Source organism: Giraffa tippelskirchi, chromosome 7 (assembly GCF_054371585.1).
Source record: "Giraffa tippelskirchi isolate mGirTip1 chromosome 7, T2T-mGirTip1v1.2.pri, whole genome shotgun sequence".
Classification (NCBI taxonomy): Eukaryota; Metazoa; Chordata; class Mammalia; order Artiodactyla; family Giraffidae; genus Giraffa; species Giraffa tippelskirchi.
Genome location: NC_137281.1, coordinates 83,417,956 through 83,439,575, shown reverse-complemented (window position 1 = coordinate 83,439,575; position 21,620 = coordinate 83,417,956). Strand labels below are relative to the sequence as shown.

Genomic DNA, 21,620 nt, shown 5'->3' with positions numbered 1-21,620 from the left:
GAGAGAGGCCAGGATCTAGTCTCAACTTGGTATGAGGTGAGAGGGGATGGAGGGACTGATGGAGGCCCAGGCTTGCTGGTCTGCGGGGCCACTGGGAACTCATGTCCATTTGGGGAAGGCAGGCCTGAAGGTGTGTGTGTGCTTGTGGAGGGTCTATAAAACCTGGTTACTGCAGACCTGATCCACGCCCTCTCTTCTTGGATCCAGGTTATTAGGGGATCCTTACACAGTCAAAAGATTCCTGGCCATGATGGTGGGGGGCAGAGTTTTGTCCCTTGGTCAGCAACTTGCAAAAGGTCTCCCTAGGCAGATTAGACATGGTGAACTGATGGTACCCACCACTTCCAGAGCTCACATTTCAGTTTGCTCCACGCTGGCTCAAGGTCACTGAACCTGGCAGGTGGAGGGGCGCTCACCCCACTTGCTGCTGTTGTTCACTTGCTCAGTGTATCCGACTCTTTGCGAACCCATGGACACCAGGCTTCCCTGTGCTTCACTATCTCCCGGAGTTTGCTCAGACTCATGTCCATTGTGTGAGTGATGTTATCTGAACATCTCATTCTCTGCCACCCCCTTATCTTGCCCTCAATCTTTCTCAGCATCAGTGTCTTTTCCAATGAGTCGGCTCTTTGCATCAGATGGCCAACTCACCCCACTTGCCCGCTGACAATTTGAGCTGTGTTCCCTTGAAAATTATTAGTGGAAGAGATGTTACCAAGTGTTGATAGCTTTTTTTTTTTGTACTGGAGTATAGTTTGATTTACAATATTGTGTTAGTTTCAGGTGTATAGCAGTTATTCCGTTATACATACACATGTATCTATTCTTCTTCAAATTCTTTTCCCATTTAGGTTATTATAGACTATTGAGCAGTGATCCCTGTGCTATACAGTGGGTCCTTGTTGGTGGTTACTTTTTTTTTTTTTCAGGTTAGGTAGGGGTGGGTGAGGAAGAGGGAGGTTGTAGCTTGTCAAAAATTGCACAGAGTGTGCGAAGCCAGTCCTGAGGTGCTCGCATTCCCTCCACAATGCTGATGAGCTGGGTTCGGTTGAACAGGGAGACGGATGGTGCAGAAAAGTTGCCTTAGAATGAATGCATTCTTTTCTCTCAGCTGGGGGCCATGGTAAAGAAAAGTCACACTGGGTTTCAGTCCTGGGTTTGGTCTCTTTGGCTTAGCAGAGTCATTTCACCCCCCTGAGCCTGTCAGGGTAACAGCATTGTTAAAAATGAAATGGGGTAACAGCATTGTTGTGAGCCTTCCAAGCTGTAGCAGAGCATGGAGGCACAATTCCTCCTGGAGGTGGGGGGCCACTTCTGTGGGCAAGAAGTAGATGGACCAGGCAGAGGTTGGGGCTGCTGTCCTCTCCCCCGGGAGGTGAGGAGTCTGCATCTTACACAGCTAGGATGTCCTCAGTGGGTCTCGGCCCTGGAAAGGCTTAGACCACTTCACTAGGTTTAACCCAAATCATGAACCTGAGAAGCGAAGCATTAAATCAGGTAGCAGAGGCATGAAGCATGATGTGCATAATCCAATTACATAGACTTGGCCAGCAAGGGGCCTCCCCGTCCACTTCCCCTGTGAGTGAGTGGTCCTACATTCTGAGCCCAGGATCTGGGCACTTGGCACCCATGAGGAGGACAGAGACACATGTCTGCCCCCAGGACGTATTCTCTGACAGGCTGCTGTTCTGGCATGAAATGTGAAAGGCGAGATGAGAGGGTGCTCACAAGGGGCCTTGCCCCCTATTTGGGGGTTTGAGGGGAGTTATTGACTTCCTTTCACTTAATGGACAGAGAGATCCTGGTCTTAGAGGGGATAGTGGAAGCTGGAGACAGGCTGCTGCAGAGTTGAGCCCAGCGCCTCCTCGGATGGGGGACTTGATCTCATTTCTCCACAGTTGAAAACCCTGTCACCCTCCCACTCGGATGTCACTGTGTTTCCTCCCCTTGTCCTCTGAAGTCAGAGATGTGTCCTGGGGACAGGAAAGCAGCCTGAGGATGGCTGTGCCCTGCCTGCGACACTGGGATGGAGAGACAGGTGGAACACTGCCAGTCGTCCCGCTGCGGAGAAGGTTTTTTTCTCACTCTCTGTCACAACCAGGATGCTTGTCAGCAGACCCTTGACCCGACAAGCCCTGGCATCTGTCCTCGCCCTGAGAGAGAAGCCTGGGAAGTCGGCTGTCTGTCCTTGCCTCCTGGAGCCTGCTGTACTGCTCCTGACCATACCTTCCATCCATCCAGAGCAGACCTCGGGGGAATTTCTGGCTGTGCAGGGGGTCCTGCTCTTGTGCTTGAAGATGAGAAGTACACGGAAGGTGCCTTTCCTCTGTTACAAAGACACACCTGCTTCATGGGCCACTGCAGAAAACCACCCTCTCCCTCTTGGAGGCTAAACAACTTTGAAAGCCAGTGTCTTCCATACAGCCACTGCAATTGCAATTATAGACTCTGTTCCAAGTTTCTGGTGCTGGCTCACCTTTCAGGAAGCAGGATGCCCCACTGATGCTCCTCGTCCCAACTAACTGTTCTAGCTGCATCTCCATGGGCCTTGCCTCTGGGAAGTGGATGGCTTTAGAATAGACACCTCCACTTTGTTTCTGCTTTGGCGTCTCAGGGCAGATCTGGGCGTCAGGCTGCAACCTAGACCAGTGCCCACCAGCAGCTTCCATAAACTTCCCACCAAGAGATGTCCCAGGTCTTGAGCGATGGCTGTGGTCCCAGCCTTTTCCCCCTAAACTGAAAAATGAACCCTCCAGGGCTAGGAGTGTAATACCTCAGTTTCCTCTTTTGCAGAGTGGGAATCATAAATTTGGGGGTGCACGAGGTTGGCAATTTGCAGTTTAGTTGAGGAAGAGCAGGTCTCTTAATGTGCTCTGTGCTCAGACACTCAGTTGTATCCAACTCTTTGCGATCCCATGAGCTCCAGCCCACCAGGCTTCTCTGTCCAGGGGTTCTCCTGGTGAGAATACAGGAGTGGGGTGCCAATTCCTCCGCCAGGGGATCTTCTAACCCAGGGACTGAACCTAAGTCTCCTGCTGCTGCTGCTAAGTCGCTTCAGTCGTGTCCAACTCTGTGCGACCCCATAGACGGCGGCCCACCAGGCTCTGCTGTCCCTGGGATTCTCCAGGCAAAAATACTGGAGTGGGTTGCCATTTCCTTCTCTAGTGCATGAAAGGGAAAAGTGAAAGTGAATTCACTTAGTCATGTCTGACTCTTAGTGACCCCATGTACTGTAGCCTACCAGGCTCTTCCCTCCATGGGATTTTCCAGGCAAGAGTACTGGAGTGGGGTGCCATTGCCTTCTCCATAAGTCTCCTGCATTGCAGGCAGATTCTTTACTTGGTGAGCCATTTAGGAAGCTCTTAATTCCTGATCTCAAATATACTTATTGCCTCTTGGAGCCTCATGTCCATCCAGAACTGTGGGCCTTCACTGTGTTTTGTTATCTGTCAGCAGTGGCCAGAGAGCCACGGTTCACACTGACAGGCGAGCATGTCAGGGTTTGGCTCTCTGTCACCCTCATAAACTCTTCTTGCTCTGGGGCAGGGGGTCTCCTTAGGAACATTCTTTGGATGGTGTTGGTAGTTGACCCTATTCCAGCCCCTAAGTACCAGTTTGCCATCTTTAAAGTGGGCACAACCCTTCTGCCAGGTAGTTGGAAGGCTCAGAGATAATATTTGGAAAGGGCCCAGACATTCATTCAGGCATTCAGTAAATTTCCATTCCCTCCCCTCGTGCTTGTTGAGAGGAAAGATATATGCATAACCCAGCCCCAGTCATTCCCAAGAAATGTTTCAATCTCTATGAAATATTTGGTCATGGTGTAGTCAGTGGCACAATGCCCATGGCTCTTGACACAATCTTAAGATTGATAAAGGATGTTTTGTCTTGGCTGCTGGGGGAGAACGAGGGGACGAGGGGAAAAGAAGACTCTGAGACCAGTGCTAGGTTGAGGTGTTTGGGACACCCACGGAGCAGAATCCTTGATTAGGGATTGTTGTCCTTGCTGTTGATGGTAGTCACCGTTGTGCATGCTGTTGTGTCCGACTCTGGGACCCCATGGACTGTAGCCCTCCAGGCTCCTCTGTCCATGGGATTTTCCAGGCAAGAATACTGGTGTGGGTTGCCATTTCCTTCTCCATCTATTGATAATAACTGAATTAATACATGTCTAGATTTGGGGAAAGTAGGGGAGAAAGGGGCCCATGGAAAGCCCTCTGGTAAATATTAGCTATTGTTATGAGATCACTTAGTGACCTACCTGAGGTCACCTGGCTAGTAAGTGCCAGAGCTGGGATTTGAATCCAGATCTGTCTTAATTCCAAAGCCCCCCTCTTCCTGTTACCCTGTTCTTTGCTCCTGTTCAGTGACGCTGGTTCTCATTCCTCTGGCCCCAAACTCTTCTTGATCCCAGGACTCGTCTGCTCTGTGCTGTTCTCACTCTGTGAGACAGGCATGGAGTTCCTCAGAATTAGGGAGTCTTCCCCAGGGTTGGGGTTAAGGGTGGGAGACACTGGCTGCTGACGTTCGCAGGCACGTAAGCATGAGCAAAACTGTGACTGCTGGGAGCTTAAAAGTGGATCGCCCTCCACAGAGAGAGAGCCCTGATGACTGTGGTTTTTAAATGCATGCTTTATTTATCTTGGGCTGGGAATCATACATTGAGAAATTCTGTCCTGGTTGGGGAGGAGGTGGTGTTTGCCATCATAAATCTTGTGTCTAAATTGCAGTCCATTAACAGACTTCCTCCAGCGTGACAGCATGTGGCCTGAGCTGGGGATGAAGCTTTGGGGGGGTGCGCGTTCCCCAGCTGCCTCCTGGAGGAGCGAGAGGGCTGGCCCAGGCCTCTGCCGCCCTCCTGGCTTGGCCGTGCTCACCACCCACTTCATTGCAGCAACAGCAGCTCCAGGCGCAGCACCTCTCCCATGCCACACACGGCCCCCCGGTCCAGCTGCCACCCCACCCGTCAGGCCTCCAGCCTCCAGGGATTCCCCCAGTGACGGGGAGCAGCTCGGGGCTGCTGGCGCTTGGTGCACTGGGCAGCCAGGCCCACCTGTCAGTGAAGGACGAGAAGAACCACCACGAACTGGACCACAGAGGTGCGACCCGGGGCCCGGGCCTGGGCCTGGGCCGGGGCCGGGGCGAGGATGGGGGTGGGGGTGGGGAGAGGCTCTAGGGGCCCTGCTGTGAGCGGACACAGCAGATGCTGTCACCTGAGGACCAGGAGTTAGCAAGCCTTGGAGCCATCCATCAGTGAAGTTCTGGTGTGTGGAAACCAGAGCCCCATCCCCCAGGCCCACCCCCGCAATCCCTGAGGTATGCCCACTCTTCTCTGCTTTGGAAGACATCTGGTCCTCTCATCCTGGAGTACGTTCCCATCTTCCTAGCTACATCCTGCCCATTCTCCAAGGGTCAGCCCCAGTCCCATTCCTTCAGGCCGCCATCCTGGCCACGCTGAGAATTTTTGCAAATTCCCAGAGGAGTTTAAGAGTTGTAGTCCCAAGACCTCTGTTGCCATCCTCCTTCCCTGAAAAACGTTTTATCCTCATGGAGATCATTAGCCCTCTGAGGACAGAGGCCAAGTTCCCAGGTGTTTAACCCATAGAGGGTCCTTGAAAAGGTACCCAGTTGACTCTCAAGTAAAGACTTATTGGGGGCTATACACTACATAGAGACAGTGTGGATGCTGCTGCAGGGAGAGGATTAGGAAGATGGGGAATGAGAACGGCCCCCACTCTTCACTCCGCCCTTCCCGCAAGGAAGCTATAGGGGGCATCAGGAGGGCTTAGTTTTATCAGGATGGGAAAGGGCCTGGCTTCCTAGCAGACCCTTTGCATATAGGACACCTTGTGTGGTCTGCCCTCAGATTTTTTTTCTAGCTTTATTGATACATAATTGACACATAACATCACATTTAAGGTTTACCACATGATGGTTTGATTTACGCTTAGTTATTTACTGGGGCACATGCCAATACCTTATCGCATGGGGCCTTGGAGTGTCACCATCCTGTCCAGGCCGGAGCTGGGGAGTGGTAGCAGGTCCTGGAAACTGAGACTAAGATTTTTGTTCCTGCCTTAGGATGATCCTCCCGGCAGAGGAAGAAGGCCTCTCCATAGCAGACAGGAGGATCAGGGAGCTAGTGCTTGACTGGGCAGATGATCAGAGGCCTCTGCTTCCAGGGGCTTCTTGGCAAACAAACAGAGAAGGGTGATAATTAAAAAAAACACCATACCAAAAAACCACTCCCATAATTAATTTTTTAAAAAAATAATAATAATGTTCTCAACTCTCAGATCCTATGGATATTTTACATAGCACGATACTTCCCAAGCTTGTGGCTTTAAAAACTGCTGACCAGTAATCTTGGCACCCTTCTCAGCATGGCAGGGAGAGCTAGGCCACAGAGCCCCCTGCAGCCCCACCCAGGCCTGGTGGCCCGGCGAAGCGATGGAATTGGGGCGGTTAATTTCCAAACTGAGAGACGTCACCTAATGGCCCTGCCTTGGCTGACCCGGGGTGACTCAGAGAGCCAGGCCACTGCCCATTTTAAAACCCATGAACTAGCAAAGCGTAAAAGCCAGCTGACGAGACTGACCTTGCTTTCTTTTTGTTTTTCTGTGTTGTGGGACCTGACCCTCCTCCTTTGCTGGCTTTCTATCCCCAAAGAGAGAGAATCCAGTGCGGTAAGTGCTGGCACTCTGGGGCCTGTGGGTGCATTTGGGGTGCTGGGAAGAGGGGGATACCCTGTGTGGGCTCCTGTGGCGGGGCGGGTATTGTCATGAAATAAGAGCTGTTGTCACCTGTTGATTGACCTTCACTTGGGCAAGCTTTTATCTCTCCAGGCTTTAGGGCCATCATTTGTCAAATGAAGATTTGGGCTAAGTGAGCTGTAACTAACCCCCTTTTTATATAAGAGGTGATTACTGGAGAAGTCAGCCGGCCAGCCCTGGGTCCTCCAAGGGGGGTTGTGGAGTCACGGGGCTGACCCCAGAGCTCGGGACCCTGGTGTCCCTCCCTCATTTGGGGCTGGAGTCCCTCCCTGTCCCCTTGGTTGGCTGTCTCCTATATGATCCTGTATCCTCTTCATTTCCTCCCAACACCTGAGGTTTCTCCCTGTTGCAGGCTTTAACTTGGTTTAAGAAGTGCTAGCAAGCGAGCATTAAGGCCAGGCTGCCTGCATGTCTGCCAGCTCTGAGATTTGCCATAAATCTTTCTGATCACACTGAGGCTCAGAGGTTCTGTTTCAAGTGAATAAGCCTTCTGAATAAGCGCAGTGGAGTCTGGATAAAAAAAATCCTCCAGCGATTAGCAAAGCTATTTTATTCCTCATCGCTGTCCTTGTATCTGGGGCCATCTAATCTGTTAGGATGGCTTTGGTTATTACCTCGTGTTAAGTAGGACTTGGAAGGTCAGGCAGTTAACTAACCATCTAAACAGCAGCTTCCTCGGGTAGCTTCTCCATCTTGACCCACGTCCCCTCCCCAGCCCTCCACTGGGCTGACTCTAAACCTCCCGTCAGCAGCAGTGTTCACGTCTGTCCCCTCTCCACTGGCCTGTGTGCTCAGAAATCCAGGTCATCTGGGCCCAGGAATGGCTAGGTGCATAAGAAAGGAACAGCTGAAGCTGCAAATCCATTTTGATTGCTTTTCTGTTGATCCCAGGAGGTGGCCTTTTTGGAGAGATAGTTTGCCTAGACAGGAAGAGGGCTGGGCTAGACACAGCAAGGCTCAGCCTGGTCCCGGCTTCACGGGACATTGGGTAGCCCTCTCGGCCTCTCCCAGCCTCAGTTTCTCCATCTGTAATATGGGAATATTCCTGCTCAGCCAGCCTCTCTGCTTAGTTAGGAAGACCCCATTTAGCACAGGACCCAGAATCTTAGCACAGGACCCAGGACCCAGCTTACCTGCTTACCACGGACTTGCCACAGAGAAGTGGCCGCCCAATCCCTTCACTGCCTTCACACGTCCTCATCCTCATCTCTCTTGGCCTTGGCTTTGCACCCTCTCTGTGAATGCTTTCTGCTGAAGAATCCCACGAGGAGCCCCCAAGATCTGAACTCTTCACCGTGCTCGCCGGCATTGCGACTCAGGGCAGAGGGGCCCTTGGAGAGTTCGATGGCAATGAATGGGGTGTAGTCCTTGGCTGGGAGGGCTGTGGGCCGGCCACCCTGGGGGTAGGCGGTAGGGGCTCACACGTGTGTGCGCAGCCATGGTGTCGGGGCGAGTGAAAACGAACGTAATCAGCCCTTTGGAAACCAGGTTGTCAACAGATGAGGCCCCGGCAGGAAAGACAGGGCCGTGTCGGAGTGGGAGGGGGGCCGACTGGCCGGGCTGGAAGCTGTCCCGGAGGGGTTAGTCTGGAGTCCAATTAGAGGTAGCTTCATTCATATTTCCTTGCCTAGCCGAAGCAATAAAAAATACTTAGTTTTTTGGCCGCCTGCCAGCCAGAGGCCGGCTGGATCGATGCCGCTAAACGCCTGACATGACTCTCCTCCGGTAGCAGCGAGGGTTTGCAGCTGACTGCAGAAGAAAGAGCCCGCTGTTCTCCGAGCCGCGGCCTGGGTCGCGGGGAGGAACAGGAGCGGCCGCACGCCCCCCTCTCCTCGCTACCCGCGCGAGAGCAGAGGGGCTGGGAGCGTTTCTGCTTAGCACGGGGTGGCCGCCGTCGGAGGAAATGAAATGAAATGACGGTGATTTTTCTGCCGGCGCTCGCCGCGGCTAATTGAATTGCGGCTGTGCGCGCATCGCTGCCGCGCCTGCCCAGCTGCGGGGAAGGTTGAAGCTGCACTTCCATTATAACCTCCATATTTTCTTCAAGGCTTGATAACTCGGCCATTTTAATTTGCTTCAGGCAGAAGCTTGGCAGGGAAGGGCTGCCCAGAAACCGGCTTAGGGGAGGAAATGAAGTTCTGCGGCTCCTTCCCGCACCGCTCCCCCCAGAACGCCAGCCCCTGCCTCTGGGGAAGTGGGGAGACTTTCCGTCTGCCTCTGGATGGCCTCCTCCTCTGAGGAGACATCGCTGCAGGTCCCCATGTAGGCTTGTCACACACCCCTGTGCATGGGGATGAGGATAGACTGGACTTTGCTCCCTGCCCCGCCCCAGCTGGGCGGTCAGCTGCTGGAGGGCAGCGACTGCATCTTGTTCATTCATCCACACGTGCATCCAGCCCCAGGCCTGGTCCAGGGCAGGTGCACAGAAGAGGGTGCTGAGTGCTGTGGGGGAAGGTATAGTGCAGTCTCTTGTTTTATTGTTGTTTAGTCGCTCAGTCGTGTCCCACTCTTTTGCAACCCCATGGACTGAAGCTGCCTGGGTCCTCCCCTTCATGGGATTCTCCAGGCAAGAATACTGGAATGGGTTGCCATTCCCTTCTCCAGGGGATCTTTCTGACCCAGGGGTTGAACCTGTGACGCCTGCATTGGTAGGTGGATTCTTTACCACCAAGCCACCAATGTAGTCTCTTAGGAAGGAACAAACCTCAGCGGTCCCCTAGAGGAGGTTGTGGTATCTTTCCCTTGGCATAGAGGTTTGCTGGCAGGTACCCCTGCCCATAGCACCTCCCTGTCTGCTCCCAGCCCGGTGTTGGAGGCCACGTGATGCCTATCGTTCCTAGTCACCTCTCGCACCACCAGCTGGAGTCCTTCTCTGAGAGAAGCTCTCAACTTCTAAGACCGCTCTATCCTCAGACCCACCGGCGGGTGTTTCTCCTGCCTCACCTTGTTAGCCCACCTTCCCTCTTCCCAGGCCTTAAATTCCAAACTCTTCTCATCCTCACTTGCTTTGTAGTTGAAGGGAGAACTCATTAGTTCTTTCCAGGCGTAAAAACCTTGGATTTTCTTCAAGTTGCCTCCTACTGGGGGACCTTGGGCCTGTGTTCCATCGTCTCAGGACCTTCACTTTGCCATCATCACAGAGGGGAGGGGCATTCTACCCGCCCTCTATGCCTTTTGCCATCTTCAGAGGGAGAGGCTTCATGACGTTGTGTTTTCTGCTTCATTGCAGCCCTGGTGTTTCTCTATAAAGTTGCGAGAGGCCAAGCCGTCCTAGAAGGGCATTCACACAAGGTGCCCCATTGCATATCTACACTGGGGAGGCCTGTTGGCACCTGGCAGTCCTCCTGCCTGTCAGTCTCCCCATTCCTATCAGGTTCAGCAGATGAAGCATTGTGCATAGCCCCAGTTTGTCAGCTCAGATCTGTCTTCAAGACTCAGTACAAATTCAGCTTATCCATTTTTTGAGCACAGATGGGTGAAAGAGGAGATAGGTGCGACCCCCACCTTCATGAAGCATACAGGCTCATAGGCCAGAGGCCAACGACTCATGCAAGGTTAATTATCTAACAGCAGCAGCATTGCTACGAAAGAGAATTGTCATGCTCTCAGGACCTCTCCCAGAGGAACCAAATCTGGGGAGTGGGGAAGGTGTCCCTCCTTGGTGAGGCTCTGATGGAGCCAAAACCTGCAGGACACATATGACACCTCGGCTGACTTTCTGGGTCGCCCCACTTAGCTATATCGATGTGTGAATGAAATGTTCACACTGAGTCTCCTCCTTGCTTCCAGAATAACTCAGTGTCGCCCTCAGAAGGCCTGCGAGCTAGTGAGAAGCACCGGGGATCTGCAGACTACAGCATGGAAGCCAAGAAGCGGAAAGCAGAAGAGAAGGACAGTTTGAGCCGATATGTACGTCTGGGGGCTCTGCTGGGGTTTGTGTTGGGTTGGCCAGGCTGAAGGAGGAGCTCTCTCCTGCCCCAGGGCCTGGTCGTGGAAGAGTCAGGTACAGGTGGGGGAGCAGAGGTGGCCCCCTGAGGAGGGCAGGTGGCCTGGGCATGGAAAGCGTGCATAGATCAATGCACTATGAGTATGTGGGCCACAGCCAGGAGGGAGTGAGTAGAGAGGTCCTCCTGGGCTCTGTGGGGTCTGGGGAGGGTTAGGGGCCCCTCCCTAGATGGACCAGCAACCCCGTGCTACCATCACGGCCCCCTCGGAATCTGTGGTCTGCCCCAGGGGCCGTCCCTGGTGCCCTTGTACTTTGACCCTGCAGGTGGTCATGGTTTCTGCTCTGTGCCAGGCTGGGCAGGGCTGAGAGCTGAGGCAGAGGGCAGGGGGCAATGCGGTGTGGGAACCAGTGCCCTTGGGCCCAGCCCTCCCTGTCCAGCCGCTTGGCTGCTCTGGGGCTTTGGGCATATCACGCAGCCAAAGCCTCAGCTGCATTTCTGGGAGACGAGGCTAATCACCGCTCCCACACCGTGATGGAAATGAGGGAATGAGACCAGCGCACTTACAAATGATGGTGGATGTCAGGCCAGCTGGAGAGAGGTGTCTGGCTCCAGAGGGACAAGTTAAAGGGAGCTTAGAAATATAATGGGGCAGGTGTGGGTGAGGCTGCCAGTGGCTGTGGGAGCTGAATGACCCCGGGGCCGGGAGGCTGCACCAGCAAACAGCAAAGAGGAGGCCGCCACTGGTGGGGCTGAGTGGGGACAGTGTCGACTTCGGGGTTTGGCTGAGGTTCAGCTCCTGGCTGGTGGAAATGGGATGGTTTGGGTTCAGTTTGGGGCGGGTGTGGCCTCTCATTGGCTTCTCTCTCCATGCAGGACAGTGATGGGGACAAGAGTGATGATCTAGTGGTGGACGTTTCCAATGAGGTGAGGGCAGTTCCCGGTCACAGGGTGGCTCTCTGTCTGGGGAGTTGGAGGTGGGCGTTTCCTGTCCCGCGTGGGAGCTGTTGTCTCTTGGCTATTGCACCAGTACCGGCAGCCCCACCTGGGTTTGAGGCCTTTGGGTTGGGGACATCAAGCTGGTCAGGAGGAGGAAGACAGGGCTTGGCTACTTGGTGGCTGGGGAGTCGTTCATATTGCTGGGTTCCTAGGATGGGTCTCCAGAGAGAGAGAGAGACCCCTGAAGGACCCCAGTGGACAGCCGGCTCCCCTGGTCCTCTAGGTCAGCTCTATTCTCCCCACCATCCCTGGGGTCTTGGGGTGGTGAGCCCCGTGGGTCAGCCTCAGCTGGGAATGTGGAGCTGGAAGGGATCTACACGAAGTCAAGAGGGCCAGCTGCCCAGCATGGAGTCCCGAACTCATGTTCAATCTTGAGCACGTTCCGTCCACCCACCCCCTCCGTCCTCAGTCTCCCTGTCCCTGGGATGAGAAGGGGTCAGACTAGGTTGTTAAGAGCTGGTCGCCTCCACTTGGGACCAGAGAAGACCTCAGGCTCATCGTAGCTCTTAGCACATCTCTGCCTCACTTGTGTTCTTAGGACCCTGCGACACCCCGGGTCAGCCCGGCACACTCCCCTCCTGAAAATGGGCTGGACAAGGCCCGTGGCCTGAAGAAGGATGCCCCCACCAGCCCCGCCTCAGTGGCCTCCTCCAGCAGCACGCCCTCCTCCAAGACCAAAGACCTTGGTCATGTATGTGGGGTCTGCCCCTGGCACCGTAGAGACTAGGAGAGGGCTGGGGAGGGTTGGGGCAGAGGGAAAAAGTTCTGGAAAAGGGGCTGGACCCGGAGTGCTGCTGATTAAAAGGTGGAGGGGTAGAACAAGAAAGCACATGGATTGGGGCTTGGCCTGGGTTCACATACTGGCTTTACCACTTACAGGCTGAACCCTGTGCTTAATTACTGTTTCTAAGCCTCAGTTGCTGCATCTGTAAAATGGGAGCAATTGCCAAACAAGTTTGGGCAAGAATGGAGGGGCTGAAGATTGAGAACTAGGCCTCATGTGGTGCCCAGCTCTTGGAGAAAGCAATCTTCATAGCTTCCTTTGGTCTCTGCATTTCCCCGTTGCAGAATGACAAATCCTCCACCCCTGGACTCAAGTCCAACACGCCAACCCCACGGAATGATGCCCCAACTCCTGGCACCAGCACGACCCCGGGGCTCCGGTCGATGCCAGGCAAACCTCCAGGCATGGACCCGATAGGTATAATGGGTAGGCACAATGGGGCTGAGCTGACTGTGCTTGAGGGGAGGGTCTGCCCCGGGCCAGGGCTGGAGCCTCACAGATGGGCCAGAGCACCAGGCAGGGAGTCAGAGTCAGGGCTGTCCCAGGGCCTGTCTCTGCGGGACTTGGTCAGGTTTGACACGGAGGTGAATGCCTGCTGCTTCAACACTCATGTCAGGGCTTACTGGGGCCACTGTTGAACTCAGCGTGTGGAAGGAACTTCAGACAGCTTGGGACACCATCAATGTCTGTCTGCCTTTGTTGTTAGTTCTGTGAGATTCTGGAAAATGCTCTTCTCTGGGCCTCTTAGTCTTGTCTATTAAAAAAAAAGGTGGGCACATCTCTCACCTCAAACTTTCTTGGGCTGTGAACTTGGGGATTTCTGGTAGGTGAGCTCAGCCCAGAAGGACTGCCTGGCGTGGATAGCTTGAGAACACAGGAAAGATTGCTTCTGGGCCAGAGGCAGCCCCAGCTGGTCTGGGCTGCCCAGTGGTCTGGACTGCCCCAGCTGGTCTGGGCTTTTCCTGGATGAAGGGGTGGGACCCTCTCCCCTTGGCGGTATATCCTGGCTTATGTCCACCTCCTTGCAGCCTCGGCCCTGCGCACACCCATCTCCATCACCAGCTCCTATGCCGCGCCCTTTGCCATGATGAGCCACCACGAGATGAACGGCTCCCTCACCAGCCCCAGCGCCTACGCTGGCCTTCACAACATCCCGCCCCAGATGAGCGCGGCTGCAGCCGCCGCCGCCGCCGCCTATGGCCGATCACCAATGGTGAGCTTTGGAGCTGTACGTAGACCTTTTGGCTCCTTTTTGGGGGGCTGGGCAAGGAGTGGGGTGGAGAGTTGGAGGGGGTTAGAGAGACCCTTCCTGCATGCAGAGGGCACCCTCTGGGTCCAGTGACCAGGCAGCTGTCTTGGGGTAGAGTGTTCATGAGGAACCAGAAAGGAACACTTCTTGGGGGGTCACAGACCTGGTTCCCATCCCCCCTGCCCTTTTGTCACCATGTGACCTCAACCAACACAGCCTCCCTGGGCTGCCCCTTTCCATCTGGGAAGTGGGGCTGGCACCCATCTTTCTGGGCTCTCTGGGGTGGGAATCCCATGATGCGTCAGGTGATTTCACAAGGCAGGGGCTTGGCCCGTGGGGCTGCCCGTGTTAAAGTTACACGAAGGTGTGTCTGCTGTTATTGAGAGGACCCAGGCCTGTGTTGTCGCTGGAACAAGGGGCTCTGCTCTGCTTGGCCATCTCAGGCTCTGAGGAGGCAGTGTGGTGCTGGTGGGACAGGCCGTGGTAAAGGAGGAAGCTGGGGTTGGGACGTTGTATAGTGGGGGGATGGATGACGGCACCCCTCACTAAGGGCTGGCCTTGTCTTGCCTTATAGGTTGGCTTTGACCCTCACCCCCCCATGCGGGCCACAGGCCTGCCCTCAAGCCTCGCCTCCATTCCTGGTGGAAAACCGTAAGCCTTGACTACTTACTTTCTGCTTGTTGGGGAGGGCAGAGAGCACACCACCTACCCACCCAAGCCCTGCCCTGATGGACCTCTCCTGGGGAAAGGTGTCTGTCCCTCTAGGGGTACCCCTAGGCCAGGTTGCAATCCCATTGATGGCTGCCTGGCTGCACTCCTGATTGTCCCCAGGCTCCCTCTGAAAGGGGAAGGAGAAGGTTTGGGGTTGAGATTGTGATCCTTGGGCTCTGAGAGGGGAGGAACATTTCACATGTTGGGCCTCCTAACCAGATGCCATGGGTTTTCCCTGCCCTGGGGGTTCCTGTGGGTTCTAGCCTCAACTGGCACTCCTGTGACCTGAAACAGCAGGCAGACTACACTGGCTCACCCCTGGCGCTCATGTGTACTGTGATTCATTTAGGGACGGGGGCAAACAGATTTTCTTCCCTAATACTACTGGCTCCTAGAGGATGGGTGGCATTCAAACTGGGTCCTTTCTGGGGTCAGCGTGCTAGGGATTGTGTAGATGGCAGGAAAAGGGTGTTCCAATGCAATGTGGGGTCAGTGACCTGGTTTGGAGCGAGGATCTATAAGTCAGGACTATGAAGCTGTCTCTGCCCTGGTGGAACCAGGTCAAGCAGGTTGGGGTTACCAGGTTTCCTAACGTCAGGGCAGGGGACACTTTAAAGGCAGGTAGGCCAGGTAGGGGGTAGGGCCAGTCAGGAAACTGTTAGAGGACTGGAGATGGCAGAAGTGTGGTTCTCCCTCTTTCAGAGCCTACTCTTTCCATGTGAGTGCTGATGGGCAGATGCAGCCCGTGCCCTTCCCCCACGACGCCCTGGCAGGCCCTGGCATCCCCAGGCACGCCCGGCAGATCAACACACTCAGCCACGGGGAGGTGGTGTGTGCGGTGACCATCAGCAACCCAACGCGCCACGTCTACACAGGAGGCAAGGGCTGCGTGAAGATCTGGGACATCAGCCAGCCAGGGAGCAAGAGCCCTATCTCCCAGCTGGACTGCCTGGTGAGGATCCCGGGGCTGCGGGCATCCCTTCTAGCTGTTATAGGAGAGCAGGGCAGCTGGGGCCTGGGGCGGCGCCCCATTGACCTGGCCAGGAGCAGCCCTGTATCAACTGAGCGACTTTGGGCAACCTGGCAAACCTCTCTGAGCCCTGCTTTCATTGTCTGTAAGGGGAGATGATGCTGGTCTCCAAGGGTTTGTGAAGAAATGAAAGTTTAAAAAGTCACGAGTGAGCAGTGGGGTCGGCCTGGCAGCCGCGAATAAGGGCAGGAAGTGAGCAGACGTGGTGAGGGTGCTCAGAGTTGCTGGACGTGACTCTCCCGGTTCCCCGGGAGGAGAGGTGGGTGGCGCTGAACACTGCCCCCTCCCCATTCAGAACAGGGACAACTACATCCGATCCTGCAAACTGCTGCCCGACGGGCGCACGCTCATCGTGGGCGGCGAGGCCAGCACGCTCACCATCTGGGACCTGGCCTCACCCACGCCCCGCATCAAGGCTGAGTTGACGTCCTCGGCTCCTGCCTGCTACGCCCTGGCCATCAGCCCTGACGCCAAAGTCTGCTTCTCCTGCTGTAGTGACGGGAACATTGCCGTGTGGGACCTGCACAACCAGACCCTGGTCAGGTAAGGCACGGGAGGGAGGGGGGTCCTCATCCTGGGAAGGCCGCGCTGGCCGTGTCTGGCATCGTGGCTGTGACCGGCCTGTCTGAGGTGCTGTGGGGTGGCCAGGATGGCACAGGCGAGGGCACCCAGGTGAAGTGACAGCTTGTGGCAGGTGCCCAGCACAGGCAGAGGATGGAGGGCTCTGTGGATCAGGAGCTTGCATAAGGCTGTGGGGAGAGGGCCCCTGGAGCAGACCTGCGAGGGCAGAACTCAGATAAGTTGAGACACGCAGAGATGTGGGGAGAAGAAGAGGTGTCGAGACCAGTAAGGAGGAGCTTAAGTGTGGGGCCTCGGGAGCAAAGCTGCTGGGTCTGAGTCCTGCCTCCCTGTGACCTCATGCAAGTACTGGCCCTGGCCGAGACCCTCGAGTGGAGTGGGAGAGGAGCCCTGGGGGACCGTGGACCTCAGTTTCCTGTTCTGCTGGGGCAGAGTTGGCATCTCCCTGGGACAGCTGTCAACACAGCAGTCAGTGCTTCCCTGGGGCTTACCCTCATCCCTGCCTGGCCTTCCTAGGCAGTTCCAGGGCCACACGGACGGGGCCAGCTGCATAGACATCTCCCATGATGGCACCAAGCTGTGGACGGGAGGCCTGGACAACACTGTACGCTCCTGGGACCTGCGGGAAGGCCGGCAGCTGCAGCAGCACGACTTCACCTCCCAGGTTTGCGCCTGAGACCCCCCTCCCCATCCACTGGAGCAGTGTGGGGCCTTCCCTCCCTGGGTCTCAGGGGCTGGTTCAGGGGACCAAGGGGTCCTCACCCGTAGTCATTACAGATGGACCTGAGACCAACCTGAGTCATCTAGGAAGGCTTCCTGGAGGAAGTGGCCATGAAATAGAATCCACAAGGCTTTGGTGTTGGATGCACTTGCCCCTGCTGCTCAGACTTGATTCCCAGCTCCTCTGCCATTGAGCATTTCGCCTCAGTTTTCTCATTCACGGGATGGGAATAGTCATAGCTACCTTATGGGTCTGGTGTGAGCACCTGAGATGGTCCCTCTGAAAGCCTTGGCTGTGAGCCTGGCTATAGAAAGCATTCTGTAAATGCTAGGTATTATTGTTTGTTATTGTATTATTCGTGTTAATATTTTAATCTTGCATGATTAATACATTAGTGTTTTATTTACTCATATTTTTCTTAAGGAAAGGTAAAAGTCACTGAGACAGAGAACAACTTTGAAAGTGAAATATCTGTGTCATCTCTGAGTTTGAATCCTGGCTCTGCTGCTTTACTTTTCTAGAGTCAGCAACCTCTCTGAGCCTCAGCTTCCTCGCTTGGGAAGTTGATTGGGGATAAAACACTATTCCCTTGAGGAGGAGAGAGGGGGACTTTGCATTGCACATGGCAGGTGGGGAGGTGCTGGGGGAGGGAGTTGGTAAGACTCTGAGCCCACAGGGTTCCTGAGCAGGGCCGTGGAGGAGCACCCCTCTTCTCCCTCCACCTGTCCCCACAGTACTCCCACCCCCCACCGTCCCGTGGTTTTGGAGGATGCTGATCTCTAACCTCCCCTCCCCTGCAGATCTTCTCGCTGGGTTACTGCCCTACCGGGGAGTGGCTGGCTGTGGGCATGGAGAGCAGCAACGTGGAGGTGCTGCACCACACCAAGCCCGACAAGTACCAGTTGCACCTGCATGAGAGCTGTGTGCTGTCCCTCAAGTTCGCCTACTGCGGTGAGCCTGGGGGAGCGGGAGCCTGGCCAGCCCTCTGCGCAGCGATGCAGCTCAGTGCTTAGAGAAGGGCCAGAGCCCCTAAGTGAGCATGGTCTCAGAACCAGGCTCCTGACCCAGACCAATACCCTCATCCCGCCCCGCATCTGAGGATGCAGATACTGCCACAGAGTACCAAGCACCTGGGACACCAGGCCAGAGCCAGACCTTGCTGGCCTGGGGCAGAGGAGCAGTACGCCCAGCCCTGCAGGCAGCACCTACAGGTGGTTTGGACCATGAGCTTCGGTGGCCACAGCTCTGGACTGGAGTATGTGCCGGCCCACTGACTAGCTGTGCAGCTTAGGACGGTCCCAGCCTCTCTGAGCCCCAGCAGGTCTTTATGGACCAGGAAGAGCAGGCACCCCCCAGGGCTTTGGGAGCCCTGGAGCTTTAACGCAGGCAAAGCTCTGGTGGCATGCCTGCAGAGACCCATTGCCTTTGGCTGGATCTCCAGCCACTTGGAGCTTCGCCATCCCCAGTACTTCCTGCCATCTTTCAGTAGTAGAATCAAGATGGGTCAGTTGAGCTTAGTGGCTTTAAGAAGAATCTTCTGGGGAAGTGTAATCCCTATGATTAACTGCAGATCCTGCCTTTCTCTGTCCCAGCCCGCCCACCCCTCCCCTTGATTGCGGAGAAAGGCAGTATCTGGGTGTCCATGTGTGTGTGTGTCCGTCTGTGTGTGTGGTGTGTCTTGATTACAAAATGCTTCTCACAAGGGAAGAGTCAGCCCGGCGCTGGTTAGCGGGTCACACCGCATTTCCATGGTAGCTGGCCATGTGTGGGGCGGGTCTTGCTTTAGAGGGCAGCAGCCCACAACCTGATGTTTCCTTTGCCTGCAGGCAAGTGGTTTGTGAGCACTGGGAAAGATAACCTTCTCAACGCCTGGAGGACTCCATATGGGGCCAGCATATTCCAGGTACTGCCTGCCCTCCAAGTGCCCCTCTTGATTCTGCTGAGGGTCAGGGCCTGGCCACAGTGATGGGGCAGGGATGGGGGAGGCAGAGCAGGACTTGCCCTGACCCCTACCTGCTGGGGGTCCAAAACAGCTTCTCCAGCAGTGAGGGTTTGGACGTGGGCACATCAACAGGACGCATACTCTGCTGCTAGTGGCATCTGACCAATTGGTGTGAGGGCTTTTAGCAGGGGCTCTTGTAGGATTTCCAGAGCAAGGAGGAATAAAAATATGCTCTTGGCTCTGGCCTGCACGCTGAGTCCTCACAGGAGGTACACGAGCCATTTGAGCAAACTGGGCGGCTTTTTTTTTCTGAGCAGTGTTATCTGGTATTAAAGTAAGTTCATTTTCCATCTCAACGCTTCAATATAAGGAGAGAGGTATGGGGCCGGAGATGGATCCAGAAGGAGATGAGAGAGAGGGACGAGGCTTTTTGTGAGTTTTCAAAACCTGGGGCCTGATGCTGCACTCTCCCTCGCTCACTCACATACACTCAAACAGAGAGACACACACAGTCACACACACTCGCTCTCAGAGCCAGTAAGACACTCTCTCTCGATGCAGTCTGGAAGTCTGGCATCTGGTGCATCACGCATGTAACTTTCAAGAGTCTGTAGTTACACTGGATGTTCAAAACTTAGGTGCAAGTCCTTTTGTTTAGCTCACCAGACTGAGGGTCCGGCCCACTGACACCTGCTCCCAGCTCAGAAACGCTTCTTCCTATTTGTAAACTCAGGATCAAAGCTCACACTCAAGTGTTCTGTTTTGCTGCTCGGAGCTGACTGTAAAGATCACATTTGGCCCAGTTAATGAGCTTTTCGTTATGGGGAAGCAGGTAGAAGGGGCAACTCTAAGGGGAAGGGCTGTGTTCGAAGGCCTTGCAGCGTGCGCTCCAGGGTGGGTGGAGGGCGGGTGAATTCAGAGAGCCCCGAGAGAGCGCTCAGTACCCAAAAAGTGAGTTTCTGTGCTTTCTCTCCTCCTCCAGTCTAAGGAATCCTCGTCAGTCTTGAGCTGTGACATTTCGGCGGATGACAAATATATTGTAACAGGCTCTGGTGACAAGAAGGCCACGGTTTATGAGGTCATCTACTAAGCAAGGACTGTGATGGGGCTGTCAAGCTCTGGGAGACACAGACTCGGCTGTGCCAGGGAGACCCCGCAGACATGGAGGACGGGCAGCCCAGCACCACGCTCCGGCGGGCTGAGAGGGCGTGCCTGTCACGGCCGGGACTCCTGGGCATGGGCTCCTGTGTCTCACGGACTCCGATGGATTTCTCCTCTCCTCCTCCCGTAACGATGCTGGCAGAGGCTGCACACAGATTTATTTGGAGGCTCGTGGCTCCGGCTCTCTACATACACCCTCATGAATCTCTTTCCTTCCCCTTTCTTTCGATGTGTTCCCCTGCCCCGGCTCGGGGACACTGGAGTGTGGACCACACGTTTGTACCAGGGAGTGGGGGAGGGTTTCACGTCCCCGACTGTGCAGCGCACAAGCTTTGTGAAAATTGTAAATAACAGACTCCTATCTCGGACTGGTCAGCGGGGGAGGAAGCCCCTTCCCGCTGGCAGTGCCAGCCGTGTATTTCGCCTGCTGTATTTGTAATCCACTCGTGGTGGTGGCTTGCTTTTTTTTTTAAACAGAAGTTCCCATCTGGGAAGGGGAGGCAGGGAGGGGGGTAGAATGGAGAGGGAGTGGTAGAGGGAGTAGACTCCTGGGTGGAGGAGGGGCAGGACAGCTGGCAGCCAGGTCAGCCGTCAGGTACCACCTGGGTGAGTGTGTCTCCGTGTGGACCTGGGAATCGTCTTAAGGCATGTCAGGACCCAGCTGCAGACAGACTGATGGACAGGCAGAGCGTGAGATGGGTGCCCGCCCAGGCTGACGGCAGCAGAAACACGGTGAATTTTCCTGTGGCCTCCTGAGTCCCACCTGCCTCTTACTTAGCCTCTTGGCTCCCCTCTCAGGCGTCTGAACTGTCTCCCCCACCCCACCCCCACCTCCATCTCTCTTTGGTGCACACTTGGTCGTCTTGATGAGAAATGGAAGTTCAAAGGCACTCTGTCTCAAGCCCTACTTAATCTTCGGACACAACCTGAAAAGGACACAAAGTTAGAGGAACGCATAGCAACTCAGCTCAGGGAGCTACCAGAGAAAAAAATAGCAACTGATGTGGGTGCTTTTTTTTTTTTTTTTTTTTAATTTGAATAAAAAGAATTAGAAATGATGTCCTTTCATAAAATGCCTTCTCCCCACTTTCCTGCCTCTGACCCCTTACACTCTCCTTAGAGGGAAAATGTGTATTTAACCTGCCGGATGGAGTCTAAGGTTGATCTCCCTGCCCGTCTCCACCCCAGGCAGGGGAGAGGGGACTCGGGGCTGGGCTGGGGGCGCACCGTGCTGACTTCTCCTGGCTTCCTGTCTCTCTTAGGAGCCCAAACAGCTTACAGGTAGAATATCGGCTCCTGCAGGTGCCACTTTTTGGTACCAAAATGTTCTGAGGTATTAGGATTTTTTTTGATTTTGTTTTTTCTTTGGTCTCTTTTTTTTTTTTTCTCCTAAGGAAAAGCTAAAGGCCGTTATGAGTCCTGGTGGTGGGCTCTCCATGGATGTAGCATATGGAAGATAATTTTTATACTGCATTTTTTATGGATTATTTTATAACGTGTGATTCTGTCTGGTGAGAAGGAAGGGGGGTTCCCAGTGAAGCCCTCTCCAATGCTCTTGCTCCCAGGTGAGCCCCTCCCCCTACCTGGCTCCGGAGGCTGAAGAGAAGGGCAAGGTGGGTGCCCTTACCTTTCTGAGGTTGGGGAGGGGTGTCCAGAGTCTGTCTGTGTCTCTCTTCCTCTCTCAGTCTCTCAGTCTCTCTCTGGGTCTCAGATGCTTAGCCACCACC

At 54.8% G+C, this 21,620-nt stretch overlaps 1 protein-coding gene across 13 annotated transcripts in view; it reads left to right on the top strand.

Moving 5' to 3' along the window:
• TLE3 (TLE family member 3, transcriptional corepressor) overlaps positions 1–20,949 on the top strand; it is a 47,398-nt gene extending 26,449 nt beyond the window's left edge. For 3 of the 13 annotated variants that reach the window (XM_081517206.1, XM_081517202.1, XM_081517212.1), the window contains 14 exons: positions 4,895–5,099; positions 6,670–6,686; positions 10,563–10,682; positions 11,594–11,644; positions 12,255–12,407; positions 12,785–12,917; positions 13,529–13,728; positions 14,324–14,400; positions 15,163–15,412; positions 15,786–16,033; positions 16,586–16,733; positions 17,591–17,741; positions 18,617–18,693; positions 19,715–20,949. In XM_081517206.1, coding sequence (XP_081373332.1) covers positions 4,895–5,099; positions 6,670–6,686; positions 10,563–10,682; positions 11,594–11,644; positions 12,255–12,407; positions 12,785–12,917; positions 13,529–13,728; positions 14,324–14,400; positions 15,163–15,412; positions 15,786–16,033; positions 16,586–16,733; positions 17,591–17,741; positions 18,617–18,693; positions 19,715–19,822 — 1,938 coding nt within the window. In that variant the 3' untranslated portion in view covers positions 19,823–20,949. Of the gene's footprint in view, positions 1–4,894; positions 5,100–6,669; positions 6,687–10,562; positions 10,683–11,593; positions 11,645–12,254; positions 12,408–12,784; positions 12,927–13,528; positions 13,729–14,323; positions 14,401–15,162; positions 15,413–15,785; positions 16,034–16,585; positions 16,734–17,590; positions 17,742–18,616; positions 18,694–19,714 lie in introns of all 13 variants that reach the window. The other 10 variants (XM_081517208.1, XM_081517204.1, XM_081517207.1 and 7 more) reach the window with 7 other exon arrangements.
• The last annotated feature ends 671 nt before the right edge of the window (positions 20,950–21,620 follow it).